Here is a 19848-nt window from a genome sequence, read left to right as displayed (position 1 = left end):
AGAGGTGCCATGGAGAACTGGGTTGGAGGTATGAGCATGGGGACCCGAGGGACCCTGGTGGGAACCTGGGAGAACAGGAAGCATTAATCCCAAGCTGCACATGGGAAGCTAGACCCAGAGTGATTGATCTGGCCCTTGACATCCATGGTGAGGTTGCCTGTCTCCACACCTGATGCTCAGAGGAGGTGTGCAGTGAACACGAGAGTGTCGGGGGACTGGGCTCCCTTCCCTACCTTTCAGTCCTCTGCGTGCCTGAGGATTAGCTAACTATTGCACATATGCTGTATGCTTGCCCAGAAGAAGACCTTGTACTCATGGGACTGCTGACCAGAGGTGACATTGTGACAAATTGAGCAGAGCCAGGAGATGGAGGGAACCCAAAAGGGGGATGAGGTACTCAAGGCAGTAACAGAAGCTAAAGGCTGAGGTGGTTGTCAGTGGGATTAGGAAGAGTGAGCTCATAGGCAGGGAAGGGTGTGAGGGAACAGAATGACGAAACCTCACCACCACCCACATCTTGTTCCCTAGAAAGGAAACAAGTGGGGTGCCTCTGAGGAGTTGCATGGTGCTTGGATTTCTGATTCCCCCCCCCCCCAACATATCATGGTGCTCCTGGAGAGTCATAGTGGGTCCCACAGACCTAAAGCCAGAGCCTAGCTCTAGACTAGCTGGATGTGTGGCTGTGATCCAGTAGCCTGGCTTCTCACAGCCTTGGCTCTCTTTTCTGTAAAATGAAATGAGGCAGGCACTCTCCAGGACCATGGCAGGAAGGCAAGGAGAGACTTGGATGCACCCAGGGCTCTCACCGAGGGTACGGGTGGGCTCTCAGCTCCTGAGGATGGCCCAAGGGTGACCAGGATGCTCACCTGCCCTCTCTGTGTGTGTCTGATTGCTGTCATTTGGCACCTCCTTCAGTTTCGCACTCACTCATGTTGAGAAGCTGGGCTCACAGGCCTCTGTTAGAAGCACAGCCAGAACTCTGACAGCCTTGCACTGGGCTTTCTGCTTCTCCCTCCTGATGTCTCTGCCATCTCTCTCCCCTACAGACTTGGGATGAAGAGCTGGAGAGGTCCGCGGCCGCATGGGCACAGGAGTGCCTGTGGGAGCACGGGCCCACCAGCCTCTTGGTGTCCATCGGGCAGAACCTGGCCGTGCACTGGGGCAGGTAAGAGCAGCCGGCGCCCCAAGCTGCAGCGTCCCCCCACTTGAGAGTGATCTGGCTGATGCAGGATGACTGGCACAGAGGGCTTGGCGTTCCTGTGTGTTGTCAAATGTGGAGTGGCTGAGTACTTGCCTAGAAGGTTCGAGGCTATGGGTTCTGCCCCCAGCATCATGAACACACAAACCACTTAATGGGGCAACCTGCAGCCCTGACAGGCTCAGCTCTTTGTTTACGGCCTACTGCTTGGCCAGACAGCAACAAAATTCCAACTGCCGCCCAGACTGCCCCACCCTGGATGGTATCCCTTTCCTCCTATCAGCCCGTTTCCCTCTAGATTCATGGTGTCTCCTCGACCAAGAATGGCTTGCCCATCTCACAGACCCACATACAGCCTTTCTGTCCACATGGTCCTCTTCTGAGGCCCTCCTGTCATCCCACCAGGGGCCCTGGGACAGTGATGGGATCAGAGGCACAGACTGTCCCGTCCCTGATGGGTAGGTTTCTTCCCCTCAGACATGCTGGCACGGGTACAGTGTTCCTGTACAGACTCCCTTCTGCCCTAGCTCCTCATGGCACGTGCCTCCAAGGGGCTGACCAGGGTGGGAGGCTGTGTCCTGGGGACTTGCTGACCGCGGCTGCTGGTGCTGGGCCCAGGCAGTAATTGTTACAAGACCTCAAAGTGCTTGGCTGACCGCAGCGCTGTCACCGACGGTCATTCTCTGTAAACCACTCTGTTTACACTTGCCGGTGACCAAGGGACTGTGGGTTCATAGGCGAGTTATTCTTTTTCTTCCTGATGGAAACAAAACAGAACAGTGAGTGCCCAGTGGCTCATACCCAGAGTACCAGTGCTTGGGAAGAGGAAGCAGGAGAACCCTGAGTTCAAGGCCAGCCTGGGGCAGTGGCCACAGATCAGTGGCCTCCCCACAGTGTCCTAGCTGTATGTCACTCTTCAGCCTCACACTTAATGTCTGCTGGCCTTTACCTCGGCTTCAAGTGAACCTATAACGCATGCCTACCGTCTTCCTCTCTGTCTCCTTGCAAATGTCCCCTGCTTGGTCCTGACCAATCCTGTTTCTGTCCTCCCTCCCTCCTTGTTTCTCTCTCTCTGGAGTCTCCCACGTGTAATCACTATGGCTGAGCCACACCCCGCCCCTTTTCTCACTTTTTGAGTCAAGTTCTCACTGAATTGTCCAGTGAACTCACTCTGGAGCCCAGGCTGGCTTTGAATTTGACATCTTCCGACCGTAACCTCTGGACTAGCTGAGCTGACAGGCCTGCCTGCAGCCCCTCGCCTGCCCTACACACATTTGTATCTTAAATCAAGGAGATCCTGGCTACAGTGTGTCTGAAGTCTTGGGTTCTTGAGTTGCTTGTATTTTACCCGTTGTGCTTGAAAATGAATACATAATTAAGGTGACATGGGTAAACCTTTCCTGTGCAGGCAGGCAGCTTGGAGGCCACTCAAGATGGGGTAGTTTCAGGCAGAGGCTGGCAGGGTTGGGTGCCCGGGTCCCATTCTATGGACCACCCACCACTTCTGTCCCTATAGGTACCGCTCTCCTGGGTTCCACGTGCAGTCCTGGTATGACGAGGTGAAGGACTACACTTATCCCTACCCCCACGAGTGCAACCCATGGTGCCCAGAGCGCTGCTCAGGTGCCATGTGCACCCACTACACACAGGTAATTTGGGTGCCCCAGACCTGGGGAGCGTGTCTGCTAAGGCAAATGCAGGAGTGCTTACTGCCTGAGGTCTTTCTTCTAATTTGGTGCTTCTCAGAGCACACTGGTTGGGTCCTGCTGTCTGCTCTGGCTGAGTTCACAGGAGGAGAAAATTGGAGTATTCTCTGGAAACTTCTATGGCAATTTACATGGCTGAGGTTTTTCACCATTGTGTGCATATAGCGTGTTATGAAAAGGCAGCGTGCACCCCCTCCCCCCCCCCCCCCCAGTGGATGGCTCTTCTCTGGCGCCCTGCCTATGAGAGTTGCCCTGGGACACCCTGCCCCTGAGCTGTAACACGGTGCTGTCTTTTCAGATGGTCTGGGCCACCACCAACAAGGTTGGTTGTGCTGTACACACCTGTCGGAGGATAAACGTCTGGGGAGACATCTGGGAGAATGCTGTGTATCTTGTCTGCAATTATTCCCCCAAGTAAGACTGTGTTGTCTGGGATGCATTTGTTTGTCGTGGGGGAACTGGCTGCAGCAGGTCTCAAGAGTGAAGCTTTAGTTATCTCAGTAACAAAGAGTCTAGAAATCCCTGCTTCCAGGTGAGGGAATGACTCAGAGTTAGCAAGGACTTGGGCCCTCTCTAAAGTCCTCATGGCCCCAAGGTGGCTGCAGAGTTCCAGCACTCTGCCCTCCCGTACGATTCTACTTCACATAGCAGGAATGTAGGAATGGCTTGTCTCCTTTGGCATTTCCCCACAAAACATCTTTGGCCAGAATTAGACAAGGGGGACCACAATTACTCCAACTGGTTTTCTGAGTCATCTCCCAAGGCCACTTGTCCAAGCGAGAGTAGCTGTTGTCTGGCTGAAGGAGGGGAGACAGAGCGGGGGTGGGGGGGGGGGAGGAGTGGAGGGCGGAGGAGAGAGAGTAAAAGATAACAGAGGGGGGTGGTGGTGGTGGTGAGTAGTGCTGTTTTCTCTGAAATGGAGCCACAGACTGGCTGGTTTGTATCAGCTTTGACTTCCTTCCTGAAGAGGCCTGAGCATCCCTGTCACAGTGTGTCCTTCACCCAACAGCTCACCGCACAGATCTGTGCAGAGCACATATCCACTTACCCATTGGCAGTCTGCGGTTTGAACGATGATGCTGGTCACCATCCTGGCATGGGCACAGGCACTGTGGCAGGCTCTCTGGCATACTTACTTACTAGAGGGATAAAGCAGGTGGCGAGAGGAGGTGGAATGAGGTGGGGGTCAGGAGCTGTGGGCTTGGGAGGGGAAAACCTGTGGGAAAACCATGGCGCGTGGCTTTGGGTTGTTGGGGCAGTAGCTGCACAGCCACACCCCAGGGCCTAATGGCAGACACTTGTTCATCCGTGTCTGTTTGGGAGGGACGTCTGAAATGGAGGCCTGGAGGCATTTATACTTGGCATGTAGGCGTCCAACTTCCTGCCAGGTGCCCACGTGGCCATGAGAGACAGCAGAAAGTGAGCATGCTCTTTGGGCCTCTTCTCATGAGGGTACTGGTCCCACTGGGGCAGAGTTCCTGATTTAATTAACTTTAATTACTTTCCTAAAGGCCCACGTTGGAGTGTGCCCGTAGGGTAGGTTGGGCTTTATTGTGACGGGGGAGGCATTGCCTGTCAGACCCTGCCTTGGTCAGCTAGTCACCTTTGACTGCTGTAGGATAATCCCTGCTACCCATGACCTTTTCCTTCAAGAGTGCTCCCAGTCTTTGAGCTGGTCAGGCCACCATCATGGAACCAGGGGGGGTACAATGACCATGACCTGGGAATGGTGTGAGTCGAGCGTGGCTCTTGCCTCTGTGGCCTCATGTGTAAGGGAAGTGCCATCCGCGAGCTGGTCAGAGGTTCTGGAGCCTGGATATCTGCTGCCTGGCCTGAGAGGCCAGCTAGCCTCTGTGAACTCTGGTGTTTGCCCTCATGGGCCTGAAAGCCTGGAGGTCTGGCCTATGGTTAAGGAAACAAAATCAGTGTGTTGAGGAGAACTGGTCCTGGGGAGCAGAACAAACCCCTGTGGGGTCTCAGTTTCCTGAGGAGATCGAGCTCTCCCATGGACAGTGAGGGAGTGTGTTCAGTCCCTGCTTGATGTCCCACTGGGGTTCACCTGAGTGTCCCCCACTGTGTCCCCAGCACAAATACTCGCAGAGTTAGAACTGTGGGGTCCACACCAATGCCCAGAGGTTGTTGCAGCTGTCTTTGTGGCTCTGTAGAGAGGAGGGTGTACTGAGAAAGTGGCAGAGAAAGAGGCAAGACACCTCCCCAGTGTGGGCCACTTCCCTCCCTGACTCAGTGATGTCATCACTCTTTGGCCATTGGAGTGGACCATAGAGTGCACAGAGGAGCCTGTGCGGTCTCTCGGTGGCTCTGACAGGAGCCCCTGCCTCCCTCAAAAGCAACCACAGACCACCCTGGTGGGCCGCTTTGCTTTATAGACGTTATCAAGAGCCTTGGTCAAGGACTGTCCTGGTGGCTACCCACTGTATGATTAATGAGCCATGGCTCAGAGTAGGGGACACTGTCTGAGGTCGCTCAGATGGGTTTGGGGTTGCATATGTCACCCAGGGAACCATTCCTTAAGCAGTACTCAGTGATAGGGTCTCATCATGGTGCTCAGAGCCCCCTGGCTGACTGGCACTGGAGGGGGAGGCCACGGAGCTGCCATTCCTGTACCAGGACTGTGTTCTTCTCCCAACAACAGGGACTCTGTTTAAGGTTCCCTAATGGGCCCCTGGGCCTAAAGGATGGGGCTCATGGTGTTTCTGGTCTGTCTCCAGAGGAAACTGGATTGGTGAGGCCCCCTACAAGCATGGTCGTCCCTGCTCCGAGTGCCCACCCACCTATGGAGGCGGCTGCCGGAACAACCTATGCTACCAAGGTAGGTGGCTCGGGGACTCCCGCCCTGGTGTGGGTTCCGGCCCTTGGATCCGCAGGTGGTGATGGCTAAGATGGAAATGGAGTCAGATTCAGACCCAGCCCTGCTGCTACCCCTGCCACCCTTTAGGTCTGCACCCCTCTGCTCTCTGCACTTGGTCCCTGACACCTGCTGACCCCACTGTCCTGAGATGCCCCCCACCCCTACGTAGCTCCTTGGCCTGGCCCCAGTGGACAGTGGGTATGGCCTTGGACTCAGACTCCCTCCACACCTTCCTCAGCACGTCTGCTTAAGACAGAGGGTTGTGAGTCAGAGGTGGTGACTCATGCCTGCCATCCCAGCACTTGGGAAGCTGAGGCAGGAGGATTGCCACAAATTTGAGATCAGCCTAGATTTCATAGCAATACTCTGCTTGACCTCTTGGGACCTCCCCAAAACAAAACCTGCACATAAAATCCAGGTGATTTTGTTGTTTTTGTTTTTCGAGGCAGGGTTTCTCTATGTAGTCCTGCCTGTCCTGGAACTTGCTTTGTAGACCAGGCTGACCTCGAATTCACAGTGGTCTGCCTGCCTCTGTCTCCCAAGTACTGGGATTAAAGGCGTGCTTAAACCACTACTACCTGGCAAAATCCAGGCAATTAACATGAAATTGAGTTTCACCCAATCAGCCACAGACACTGGTGCCCTTGTCTAGAACCCATTCCCTTATCCTATTGATAGTGACTACTGTCAAGGCTGCCTGGGGACAGTATGCTTTCTGCTCATGACTGTTGACTCCCAAAGGGCTTTAGAAAGCATCCATTTTTCCTCCCACCGTAAACACCACAGATTCTCCAGCTTAACATGCTCTTGACGTTCTGGGGTAGTTCTGACTCTCAGAAGGTTGGTGTGGGGGTTCTCCAGGGTGATGTCTGTTCTGTGCGGCTCTAATAGCTGCCCAGGGCTGACTGGGAAGGGAGTGGGCAGATTCTACCGCATGGGAGCGTGGGCCTGCAGCAGTGACCCTCTGACCTGTTCCGTCCCTGAGATGGACGTGGGGTCAGTCCTGCTGAGCTCTAGGATGTGGAATAGCAGAGATCCTAGTTCACAGAAGGCCAGGCTCTTTGCCACTCCAGCTAACTGATGTGAGAAACACTACCAGAGGACCAGGACAGAATCAGGGACAATTGAGATCCCTGAGAGCTTGATACTGTCTGCAGTCTGCCCCATGAACTGCCTTGTGCCAGGTCCCCATGACAGCTCTTCCCTGGAGACAGGTCTGATGTCCCCATCTTCAGGGAGTCTCTGGGTATCAGACAGACATGCACCTGCCACCAAGTTCTCGTGACCCCCACACTCCTCAGGAACTTGGCTGCCCTGTCTTAGAGTTGCTGGCACACTCCAGGGCCCTGGGCAGGTGTGTCCCGTGTGCTGGTGGATAAACAGACTCTCCCCTCCACAGAGGGCTCTTTCAAGAAGTCAGAGCACACAGAGGCCCCAGACACTAGCTTACCCATCCCACGGTGCCCATGTGCTTATTTCTTTATTTGTGGTGGAAAACACCCAACTTTGCTTGGCAGACATGGTCGTTTTCTTAGCTAACCATGCAGAAAACCTCCCCTAACTCAGCTTATCTACATAAGCCACTAAATAAGGGTGTGCCGTGGCACCCTTAAGGCCATGACCTATAATGGGGACACAAGGATTTAAGGATAAGGATAGAAGTTTCCTTTTATCCGGTACCTCCCTGTAGGGGAATAACAGGCCCAGGAGGTACCCAACTTTCTGTTCAGCTACATCCCAGCTCTGTGAGCCCAGATGGGTCCCTTCTACATCCCCTTGCCTCTCTGAGCCTCAGTTTCCTCATATGTGAAGTGGTTGCCATGTCTCTTATGGCAGAAAGATGAGGAGTGGGGTCAGGGCCTGGATGCTCAGATGTCGCCAATCACAAAGCCAGGGGAACCAGTGGGATGGCAATACCCTGGGTCCTGAGACCTTGGCTTGGAGCAGACTGTGTGTGTTGAATATCCTGGGCATGAAGAGACCCTGATCTATGCAGTTATGGTTACCAGGAAGTACCCAAGTCCCTTTGGGTCACACATCTCTATGATATAGGACTGCCTGCCCTTGTTATGAAAGAGTGAGCTACCTCAGACCCTCCCAAGCTAGATTCTCCCAGTAAAGCTGGCCTTTTGAGTTGGAAGATCCTAAAGCCAATGGAAGAAACCCAGCTCACTCCCAGACAGCCTGGCTGTCAGCGAGGGGCCCGTGAATGGCTGCATCGATGGAACAGTCCTTGAGGCTCCCTGTGCAGCCCAGGGGCTCCATGGAGCTTCAGGCCAGGGTTGGTGCTCCTGGGCTTTGGGAATCCCAACCTTGGGAGCCTCAGGCATTATTGGTGGATGTCCTTTCTCCTTGACTCTCAGGGGGTGGGGGTTGAGTCTCTCATTCCCTTGGGATTTTATTGAGCTTCTCCTGTGTATGGAGTGTTGGGGGTACAGTGGGTGATGAAGCTGGGGCTCCTGGGAGCAAAGATGAAATTACAGTCAGCCATGTGTGTGTCTTTCCACCTCTGCCTTCCCTATCCCTTCTCCTCTCAGGCCTGGGCTAGCCTGGGATAAATCAGTCTCCACACACTGCCCAGCGCGCCACCTAGAAAGACGGGGTGCCTCACTCGCTGGCCCTTCGTTTGGATACCTGTCATGGTGGCAAGGGACATCAAGACCCAGGATGTCCCACTGTGAAGACAGTTCCTTGCTCCAGGAGAAGCAGTAGCCCTTGATGATGATGGGCCTCTGTGGAATCAGAGAGGCCTGTGGGTGCTCCTTGAAATAGTCTTGGCCCAAGCGTATCCACTGATAGTCCAACTCTGTACCAGAGAAAATATTTCCTTATGAAGGAGACTGCCAGCCTGGAGGGTGGGAGACTCGCCCCCCTCATTGGCCCATGGGAGTGTTAATCAGCAAGGTTGAGGTGGGTGGGCTGAGCTGTGAGGTGTGTTCAGTGGGTTTTTACTGGCCATCACAGAGCTTCCGTGCCTTCTCCGAGGTGTGTGGAAGGTGCTTCCCAGCTCTGCCACACAGACACTTGTGGAGAACTGTGGTCCTTGGCGGGGCCACCTGGGGGCTCATCATGTATCAGGTGGCACAGGAGGGCCAGCCCACCCTCAGGCTCTGCTTTGGCTGGAGGTCAGAGTTTGGTGTCCCTGTGGTCCCGCTTCTATTGCCCATCCAAATGAGAACGGAGGTTAGCGAGCTGACTGACGCTCGGAGACACGGTCAGCCCATGAGGTGAAGCACTCTGGAAGGGGCTGGGGTCAGAGCATGATCATGGGGATGGAGGAGCACATGATGCCCTGGGTGGAAAAAGATCTAGACTGAGTAAGCCGTACTCCTTTAAACCAGGAGCTGGAAGCTTTAGATAGCTCTATGTACCAGGCCTTTTGAGATGGGATCTCGTTATATAGTCTAAGCTGCTTTGAACTCACAATCCTCCTGCCTCAGCCTCTGTAATGTGAAGATTGCAGGTCTGTGCCACACATCCTGCCCTTTAAGTTGTTTGAGACAGAGTATACTGGTTAGGCGTTTTGTTTTGTTTTGTTTTTGGATCAACTTGATACAGGCTAGTGTGGTCTGGGAAGAGGGAACCTCTACTGAGAAAGTGCCCCTGTCGACTTGGCCAGTAAGCATGCCTGTGGGGGCCTTTTCTTGATTAATGACTGATGTGGGAGGGCCCAGCCTCCTATGATGAGTGGTACCACCCCTGGACGGGTGGTCTTGAGTTGTATGAGAAAGCAGGCTGAGCAAGCCACAGACAGCAAGTCAGTAAGCAGCACTCCTCCATGGCCCCTGCCTCAGCTCCTGCCTCTGGGTACTTGCTTTGGCTTCCCTCACCAAACTGTCATCTGTAAGCCACATAAACCCTCTCCTCCCCGAGTTACTTTTGACCATGGTGTTTATCACATCCATAGAAAGCCAACTAAGGCATAGGGTCTCATCATGTGGGCTAGATTATCATGTTACTCACTTTATAGCCAGGCTGGCCTTGAACTTGAAGCAGTCCCCCTGTTTTGGCTTCCTGCATGCTGAGCTTACAGGCATGAACCACACTATGTCTAGCTAGGTCCAACACTAAGACTATAAATCTCCATTGCTGAGCCATGGCTTGAGCCAGGCGAGTGGTCCCTGTCACTAGGGGTAGAAGTGTGGTATGAGCCTCTGTGACTGTTCCCCAACAAAACCAGAAATCAGAGGGACCTCGGAGAGAGCTACACCTTTGAGGCTATGGTTAGGGACAGGGACAGATGATTGTGTAGAAGAGGAGGTGGGACAAGTGACCATTCTGACTTCCAAGTGTGGGTGCTGCACCCCACCCGCACCTAGGGCTACTTCTCTGAGTTCCAAGGTAAACATGGAAGCAAACTGACCATCCATCCTCCCAGGGCTGGTAGAATTCCACCTGGGCAGGCCTGTCCCCGGAGTAACCTCCTCTCTCTAGCTGAAACGAGTCTTTGTGAAGCCAAATCTCAGGGCTTAGTCTGCAGGCTGCTTTTTCCAAAGAGCCTTTTAGAGATGGCTCTGGTGGCACCAACCTTTAATCCTAGCATGGGAGAGGCAGAGGCAAGTGGATTTCTGAGTTTGAGGCTGGCCTCGTCTACATGGTAAAATCCAGTCTTAACAAAACAAAGTCCAAGAGTATTGTGGTTGAATGCAGCATGTTCTCTTTCTTCTTCCTTACCACCATTAGAAGAGTCTAACAGTCAGAAACCAGAGGTGGATGAGATGAACGAGGTGGAATCGCCCCCTGCTCCCGAGGAAAAACATGTCTGGGTTCAGCCCAGGGTGGTCAGACCCTCGAAGCCCAAGAAGACCCCAGCCGTCAGCTTCATGAGTGAGTGGTGTTCCCAGCCTTTGGGGTGCTTGCCACCAGATCCCTTTGCTAGGGGCTGGTGGGGAAAGGGAGCTTGGAACCGGGCAACAGGAGAGGGTGGGACAGACCTGGCTGGGGTGCAACACCATATTCATATTTGGAAAACGAAGTCTATTTATTTCTGCTGTTCAAGCCTCCCATAGAAGCCCAGAGCCAGGAGTCATTGCTCTTTCTCTAGTAATGGTGTGGACTCCAGAGCATTCCAGAAAGTCCCTTGGAATAGGGGAGGGATTTTCTAACCCAGATTTACCCTCCTGGTCTCATAGTCCCATTCCCATGTCTCTCCTAGCCCAAGTGGTCCGCTGTGACACCAAGATGAAGGACACATGCAAGGGATCCACATGTAACAGGTGAGGGCCCAGCTGGGCTGGGCTGGGCTGGGCTGGGCTGGGCTGGGCTGGGCTGAGCTGGGCTGGGCTGGGCTGAGCTGGGCTGGGCTGGGCTGGGCTGGGCTGGGCTGGGCTGAGCTGGGCTGGGCTGGGCTGGGCTGGGCTGGGCTGAGCTAGCTGCCCTTGGGACCCTCCTGAGACACAGTCAGTCACAAGATCTGCTAAAGCCTTGCTGCCTACTCTGAGCCTCCCAGAAGCGTGGGGCAAAGGTACTCACACTGTTAGCACAACGTACACCAGACTCAGCTAGACGCTACCATACATGCCATATGCTAATTAGACTGACCATGACACTCCTCAGTCCTCCTGACTGTGGCATCCTGCTGTCCCCCAACCATGACACCCACTGTTCCTCCTGACCACCACCTCAGATTGACTGACGAATGGTCTGTCTCCGTTACATGTCACCAGAGTTTCTCAACTGTCGCTCGTAGGGTACATGAGACATTTCAACATTATTAAGGTGGGATACCTTGTATATTAGAGAATTTTGAGCAACCTCCAAGACCTTGATCTCCATCAAATGCCAGTGGGGGACAACCAAAACTGGGGGTGGTATCCTAAAATAACCAGTGTATCCTAAAATAACCCTGCTGGGCACACAGTACTGCCAAGTACTTTGTCTCTGGTCCAGAGAGGGTACTACACCCTGTGGGGGGCAGGGGGAGGACCTCAGTGCATTGTGGGAGAAGTTTACATGAAATCTCTTATTGTAGCCAGTGTATCTCCACCCTGATGGGCACCGGTGTGAATTTTGCCCTTGGGGCTGGTGGCTTCAAACTATCTGAAATTTAGCCAGCAGCTTGCAGTCTCTAAGGATTTAGCAGGATGCCCTCCCTAGGCAGAACATGAGCCCTGTTCACTGAGGGATGTTAGCCTTGTCTAGGGGAGTGTTCGGAGAGTGTCACTGAAGGCCTCTGCCCAGGGGTGCCAGCACAGTCTGAGTCTGCCAAGAGCTGAGCTGAGTTATTTGGGGCTGGAAGGAGAAGGTGGCTTCTCCATATCACCCAATGGACCCGGAGTCCATTCTGTGGGAGAGGCCTTCATTCACACAAGGAGTGACATGAAACAGTAGCCAGGATGTGGCTGTCTCACGGGCACACCCATTGGGTGCCCTGTTCAGTTATGGACGTCCGTGCAGTACTGCCCTGTGGGAGGAAACCACCGAGTGTTAGTGACACAAGCCAGACGTGGGGGAATGACCACACCCAAACCCAAGGCGGCATCCACCGTCTGCACTGGGTGAACTGGGTAGCGAGCAGGTATGTTCAGACCACATTTCATGAGCGCTCTGGAGCCGTCTAAGCTTAGAAGACGGTGAGGTGGCATTCCCTGGGCAGGACGAAGCTGTGGGTCTCTCTATAGCGGCTCCAGAGGCCTCCAGGCAGCGTAACTCAACCCAAATCATAAACTATGGCAGCCTAGCCTCACCGTAGAAGTAACATCCATGAGGATTCTCCACAACCCCTGGCTTTAAAAGGCATTTTAATTCATTGTGTAATGCAAGAAAGCAGTAATTCATTAAAAATACTAAGCATCCCCAACCCTCCTTGGCTTCACATGCCCCACTTTTTATCCATGTGGCTAAGGCCAGTCCTGCTCATGTGTTCGCTGCTTATTCTCCAGAATCCACCAGCATTCCTCAGACCTTTCATTTTTGAGTAGCTACATAACAAGCTGACATACGGTGACACAAAGCTATGTTTGACTGTGCCTTTATCACCTGCTGCCATCTGTCTAGTCCTTATGAGTCCCGGTATACTTGATGAACAGTTGGGTAACTTACTGACTTTTTTTTTTTTAATTTTGTTTTGGTTGTGATTTGTCAAGACAGGGTTTCTTTGTGTAGCCCTGGCTGTCCTGGAACTCACCCCGTAGAGCAGCCTGGTCTCAAACTCAGAGATCCGCCTGCCTCTGCCTCTGCCTCCCGAGTGCTGGGATTAAAGGTGGGCGCCGCCACCACTCTGCGAACCTGCTGACTTTGTACCTGGCATGTACAAGGGAAGCTGGAGGGTCTGTGAACATGAACTTGACGGCATTCCTATAGGAATATAGACTTTAGTTTGTGGTGAACAGGAACCTCACTGCTCTGTTAACTTCATTAAACAACCATAAACCTCGGACTGGGGAGACGACTCCAGACAGGTGAAGGCTTGTTCTGTGCCTGTGAGAACCAGAGTTTTAGCATCCATGAAAAAGCTGGGTGTGAGCCTGTAACCCCAGGGCCGGAGGGAGAAAACACAGGCAGGGGGATTGCGAGAATTTCCAGACTAGTCTGCGAACCTAACTGGGGAGCTCCAGGTTCAGAGAGAGACTTGTCTCAGAAAAAAAGTGTAGAGTGGTAAGGAAGACACCCAACATTGACCTTTGACTACCATTCTGACACCCCCCCCCCACACACACACACACACTGGGTACTGTACAACTGTCATCCTAACACTGAGGAGCAGAGGCAGGAGGATCGTCATGTCTTAGCTACATAATGAGTTCCAGACCAGACTGGGCCACAAAGTAAGACTCAGTCTCAAAACAAACAAATGGGCCAGAGAGATGGCTCAGTAGTTAAGAATGGCTGCTCTAAGTGGAGACCAGTGTTCGAATCCCAGCACTCACCCTGGTGGCTCACAAACACCTGTAACTTCCTCTCCAAGGATCCCACCAGCTCTCTGGTATCTGCCGGCACCCACGCCTACAACACATATACACAGACACACACATAGCTCCCTGGCACCTGCCGGCACCCACACCCACACCCACAACACATACACATAGAAGCACACATAATTGTTCATAGCAGTGGGACCCATCAGTGACATTTCTGAATTCAGTGAGAAAGCTAGCGAGGAATCATGGCAGCGTCACTGGGCGCTCTCACCAATGAGCTTTTTTCTCACCCATCAGGTACCAGTGCCCTGCAGGCTGTCTGAACAACAAGGCGAAGATTTTTGGATCTCTGTTTTATGAGAGTGTGAGTGTGGCCAGTGTTTCTGTAGCCAGCACATGGGAAACCCCACCAGGTAGCTTAAAGCAAATGAGATTCATGGAGACGGTGTTTGGTTCTTACTCAACCTGGACCGTCTGAATGAACCGATCTGCGTAGTCCAGTGGCTCAAAAGCTGCTGAAGCCACTCCTGGGAACCAGGACTGGATATCACTGTGGGACTGGAGTCAACACGCTTGGCTAAAAGGGCTTACGCAGCTAGGATGAGCTCTTAAGCCATCCAGGAACAAGGGTGGGGCTAAGGACGGCCGTGAATGGATGGACTTTTGGTTGGCCGGGGGCAAGAGCCCCAGGTGGTTCTGGGAGAGGAACTTTGCATCTGTGTTCTCTTCTCTGCTCTGTAGTCCTCCAGCATATGCCGGGCTGCTGTCCACTATGGCGTCATTGATGACCGAGGTGGCCTGGTGGATGTTACCAGGAATGGGATGGTCCCCTTCTTTGTTAAATCTCAAAAAAATGGCGTGGAGTCCCTGAGGTACCTGTCCTGTTCTCTGTGTGGAGGGGAGGGGGGAGGCATCCTGACAGTGATCTCTTATTGTAGAAGTGGTTTTGAGGGCCAGGGAGAGGGCTCAGTTGGTAAAGTGCTTGTCATGCAAACACAAGGACCTGTGTAAAAAGCCCTGTGTGGGGTGTGTATTTGTAATCCTGGCACTGGGGTGGCAGAGACAGGAGGGTCCCTGGAACTCAGTGGCAACCTAGCCTACCTGCTGAGCTCCTGGCAAGTAAGAGCTCCCCACCCCCCAAAACGTGAATGGTGCCTGAGGCTGATCTCCGGTCTTCACACATGTGTGCACACACTTGCATGTGCAACCCACAAGCACACACCCCCTCCCACCCCTCACAAACACATCCTTACCCCCACATGTTATCGAAACTTCGGCCATGTTCTAAGGAAACAGGAATACAAAAGCCAACTCATGCAGCACAGTTGACTAACTTCTGGCTACCAGCTGATCCAGAGGTCTCCGAGGGTCGGGCCACCTGGTGATGTTCTGGATCTCACTTCCTCTAGCCTTCTGATCTCTGCTTCTGACCTCTGCTTCATCTTGTGCATTTAAAAACCTTTATTCTGTCTGAAGCAGGATCACCATGCGTTTGAGGCTAGCCCACACTACAGTGAGCTCCAACCCTCCTGAAACATATATAAAGAAACCAAAAAAGAAGTGCATTATTCTAAGAAGGGTTCTGGTCGGGTGGTAGTTGTGCACACTTTTAATTTCAGCTCTTGAGAGGCAGAGGCAGGAGGATCTCTGTGAGTTCGAGGTCAGCCTGGTCTATAGAGCGAGTTCGAGGACAGCCAGGGTCCAGAGAAACCTTGTCTTGAAAAAGAAAACAAACAAGCAAACAAAAACGTCGTGCAATCCCACTCTGGAATAGTCTAAGCTTCAGGCAGTGTGAGGCTTGTGGGCTGTTAGTACTCAGAATGCCCTGACTCATGTTTTCCTTTCCAGCAAATACAAGCCTTCTAGCTCCTTCACAGTATCCAAAGTAAAAGGTAAGCCAGCCAGGCCCCGAGGGAGAAGGATGATGCACGGGGAGCCTGGGGTTTCCCAGGAAATCTCCCTTCCTTCATCTTTGCTTTGTAGTTATCATTTCAGCCTGAACTATTGTTCCCAAGAAAGGCTCTGTCAGGAGAGGGCATTTCTCTTACTGGTTTCTTTTTCTTTTCCTTCCTTCCTCCCTTCCTTCTTTTCTTCCTTTCTTCCTTCCCTTCCTCCCTCCCTCCCTCCCTCCCTCCGTCTCTCCCTCCCTCTGTCTCTCCCTCCCTCCGTCTCTCCCTTCCTCCGTCTCTCCCTCCCACTCCCTCATTTCCTTCCTTCCTTCTTTTTTTCTTTATTTTTTTTTCTTTTTTGGTTTTCCAAGACAGTGTTTCTCTGTTTAGCCCTGGCTGTCCTGGCACTCGCTCTGTAGACCAGGCTGTCCTGGAACTCAGTGATCCGCCTGCCTCTGCTCCACCACCACCTGCTCTCTCAAATGGTTTCTAAGAATATTTAGCTTTGAACTTGGCTATAAATGGGTGAGCCAGAAACACGGGGGCGTGGCTGCCACCTGAATACCAGAGACACGGTCAACGTCAGGTCTGCTGGTCAAAGGCCTCCATGGGTGGAATCACTGTCCTGGCAGAGATAGATGCCAGGGAGATGAGAAACTGAGGCAGGAGCTAACGATCGGGCCACTGTGGCCACTAGTGTCCCCCAGCTTCTCCGCGGGTAGACTCAGAATCACACCCGGGATGGTCAAAGGTGGCAGAACAGGGGACAGATTTTGAAAGCAAGCATCAGTTTTCAGGTGGCAGCATGGGACTCTCTCATGGAGAGACCAAGGGAGATGTACGCACAGGCAGACACATTGGGCTGTGGGGCTGTCTCTAGTCTGTTGATCCGTGGGCCGTGACCTGACACTTTGTCTCCTGTCCTCAGAGCAGAGTGTGGACTGCCACGCCACAGTCGCGCAGCTCTGTCCCTTTGAGAAGCCGGCCACTCACTGCCCGAGGTAAGAGGAACAGATGCCCCTCGCCTGAGGTGTCTTCCTGCAGGCCTGCCTCCTCTTGGTCAGGCATGTGTAGAAGGCTCTGTGCAGGGCTGGACGCAGAAGCCAGCCCTCTATCTAAGCTGGAGATATTTAACTCCCACCCTAAGTCCCCCTACTCCTCATGGGTGGCAGGTTAAGATCATCAGATACCCGGGGCCCTCCCCAGACACCAGAGCCTCAGTGCAGAGAACTTTGGGCTTGGGAACTTCTCTACCCAGCTTTGGTGAACATAACAAAGCCACTGTGTCTGACTGAGCCTTGACTCGCCAGAGAGGGCTCGTCTTGTCCTGGGGACCCATGTCTCTAAAGCTCCCCCAGAGCCCCGTGGAAGGGGACACAGAAATGCTCCCCCTCCTGGATGCAGCAGAGCCTGGATGTGCCTGCTGGCTACGAGTTGCTCCCCTGTCAGAAAAGACAGCAAAGAGAAGATCTCTGGCCAGAGCAGAGCTCAGCCCCACGCTAGCTGCTGTGTCGTGGGGTGCAGTGTGTATCCAGCACCCTGAGCTGGACAGCCACCTCTAGTGTGGGTGATGTGCTGTCCTGGGAGCCCTGGGGCCTGGAGACTGGATTCTGGAAGGGACAGGGATCGAACCCCAGGTCTGCACAGGGGAGAGCCTGCGAGGATGTTGTTATGGAGACCACTCTGGCTTAAGCAGTCAAGGAAACATCGCAGCAATTTAATGGATTTCTTGAGTGTTAGTCAGAAACAGAAGGAAAGGGCAGGAAACACAAACAGAGAAAGCCTTGCCAGGGTCCATGTGCCCAGGCTGCTTTCTGACCCGACACCCCCAGGAGCAGGTTTGAGAGTTCTTAGACTCTTAAACTGTTTTTTAAAACATACTCCACCCCATACACAACACATACCACACCACAAATACACATACATAAAACACATACCCTCCCACACCCCATACCACATACTATACACATACCATACCACAAAGACACATATACACACCACACACATACCACGCAAACACACACACAACACACTTACCACACACATACCACACACCATGCACACACATCACATACATACACACGCACCACACACACATATACATATCACATACACACAGTACACAGCTTGCACACGCACACATACACATCACATATGTACATACACATCACATACATATAGCACACACTCACCATATATACACATAGCACACACACATACCGCATACATACAACATACACACACATACACACACAACACATACACACAGCACACACACTGTTTCCCTGCCTGTTCCTTCCCTTCCTCTCCAGGAACTGCCTCAGTCTGGCTGATTGATTTTCTTCCTGCCAAGCATCCTGCCTGTCTCTGGGCCAGGTGGCTTTCAGCCGCCATCTTGGCTTTGTGGTCCCTGGGCTCAGCCTGTGGTAAACTGTTCCAAACAGACACAAAAGGCCTTTTCTTAGGCAAAGTTCATGCTTTTCTTCCTGGCATGGGGCTTGCCAGTCACCTGGGCCCACACATTTCCAGTCTGAGGAGCCCTCTTCATCCCTGGGGCCATCAGTTGGGCTGAGGCCACCATGGTAATCTAACCCTTTCTGCCCCAATTATCTGTGCCGTTCTTGAAATATTCTGAGTCACTGAGGTGAGGGCCCTCCACCCTTCCTCCCCACATAGGGAAAGCTCATTGATAACGATCTGTGTTCTGCACCCACGGCACACCCCGCCAACACCCAGGAAGGGAAGGTGCAATCCCACAGCCCAGCTTGCCTCTCCTGGGGCCTTATTTCTCTGCTTTATTTCTTTGTGACCGTTTCCATGGGATTTTCAAGTTCTACATGCATGGTTACACAAAGACAAGGATGTGTTTCCCACGGCCATGGCGGGGGTGGCGACGACAATTGTCTCCTTTGCTTCAGTCAGTGCTGGGCTAGATCCTGGGCCCTGTGTGTACAAGGAAATGCTCCACCCCTGAGCCATGATTCCCAGGCCTCTGTGTTGTCTGTAAAGAGCAAGCTGGAGACTTAACAAGATGGCTCAGGGGGTGAGGGCTCTTGTTGCCAAGCCTGACCACCTGAGCTGGTTCCCCAGGACCCATGGGGTGCCAGAGCAGACTCCTGCAGCTTGAGCTCTGATCTCTACACATGTGCCATGGCATGTCTGAGTTCACACGTGCGCGCACACACACACACACATGCACGCACGCGCACACACGCATGCATGCACGCATGCACACACACAGAGAGAGAACAGATAAAAATGTGATGAGAGAATGCAAGAGAGTACGGTAACTTTGCTTCCTCATCTAGAGACTGTGAATCTGAAAACTCAGACAAGGGGTGAGGCCAGGACGCATCTTCTGCTGGTCCTCCCTAGAATTCCTTCTCATTTCCAGAGTCCGGTGTCCTGCGCGCTGCGGAGAAGAGCCATCCAATTGGGCCCCTGTGTTCGGAACCAACATCTACGCTGACGTGAGTAGGGCCAGCTTGCTCAGCGGCCACCTCAGAAACCCAGTCCCGAGGTGTGGAAGCTAGGACCTGAGATCCCATGCCGTAGCCTCTGGTTGCACTGAGCCCACCTGTGGCTACAGCCTTGGCTTCAGTGTTCCATCCATAGATGGGTCGGACTCCCACTGTCTGTCTTTATGAATGGAAGCCCTAGCCTGTCTCCCCACACTTGGAAGGTCTTTCATGGTTTGAAGGTCTTCATGTTTGTTTCATAGCTTCGCTCTCTCAGTTATTCAATCACTGACATAGTTAGGGTTTCTTTGGCTGCTAAAGCAGCTTAGGGAGAAGAAGGTTTATTTCAGCTTGCAGCTCTCAGGGCTCATGCTGTCCCTGAGAAAAGCTAGGACAGGTGTCTGGAGGCAAGAGCTGACTGGCCACCTTTTACTGGCTGGCTCCTTGTGGTCTGCTCCCTCGGCTCGCTTTCTCATGGCTTAGGAGCACCTGCCCAGGAGTGGCGCTGACCCTAGTGATCTGGGCCCTCCCCCATCCATTGTTAATCAAGGAAAAGGCCTAATGACTTGCCCACAGGCCAATTGGATGGAGGCATTTTCTCAGTTGAGAGTCCCGCTGCCCAGAAGATGCTAGCCTGTCAAGTTGACAGCAAACTAGCCAGTACAGTCACCTTTCCATTCCTCTGGATTCTTTTGGCAGGTGCTGGTTAGTCACTCACTGTTTCACTGTGCTGGTTCTTAGCTATAAGCACACACACACACACACACACACACACACACACACACACAAATTGCTCTGGCGAGACCCTGGTACACCGACCAGCCCCTGTCTCCTCTCTTTTCTCCTAACACAGATGTGAAGGCCCAGTT

General features: G+C 53.0%; 1 protein-coding gene across 2 annotated transcripts in view; it reads left to right on the top strand.

Annotated features, from left to right (window-relative positions):
* The window catches only part of Crispld2 (cysteine rich secretory protein LCCL domain containing 2), a 53121-nt gene that overhangs the window by 15856 nt on the left and 17417 nt on the right, over positions 1-19848 (top strand). For both annotated transcript variants that reach the window (XM_041650754.1, XM_041650755.1), the window contains exons 3-13: positions 1047-1165; positions 2715-2847; positions 3203-3318; positions 5634-5734; positions 10457-10600; positions 10929-10989; positions 13930-13996; positions 14374-14504; positions 15481-15524; positions 16450-16522; positions 18916-18991. In XM_041650754.1, the coding sequence (XP_041506688.1) occupies positions 1047-1165; positions 2715-2847; positions 3203-3318; positions 5634-5734; positions 10457-10600; positions 10929-10989; positions 13930-13996; positions 14374-14504; positions 15481-15524; positions 16450-16522; positions 18916-18991 (1065 nt within the window). The remainder of the gene's footprint in view (positions 1-1046; positions 1166-2714; positions 2848-3202; positions 3319-5633; positions 5735-10456; positions 10601-10928; positions 10990-13929; positions 13997-14373; positions 14505-15480; positions 15525-16449; positions 16523-18915; positions 18992-19848) is intronic.

This window comes from Microtus oregoni, unplaced genomic scaffold, assembly GCF_018167655.1.
Source record: "Microtus oregoni isolate MIOR12 unplaced genomic scaffold, Mior012 000004F_ref0000308, whole genome shotgun sequence".
Lineage (NCBI taxonomy): Eukaryota > Metazoa > Chordata > Mammalia > Rodentia > Cricetidae > Microtus > Microtus oregoni.
The sequence above is the reverse complement of the archived record's forward strand: the minus strand, read 5'-3'. Positions and strand labels throughout refer to the sequence as shown.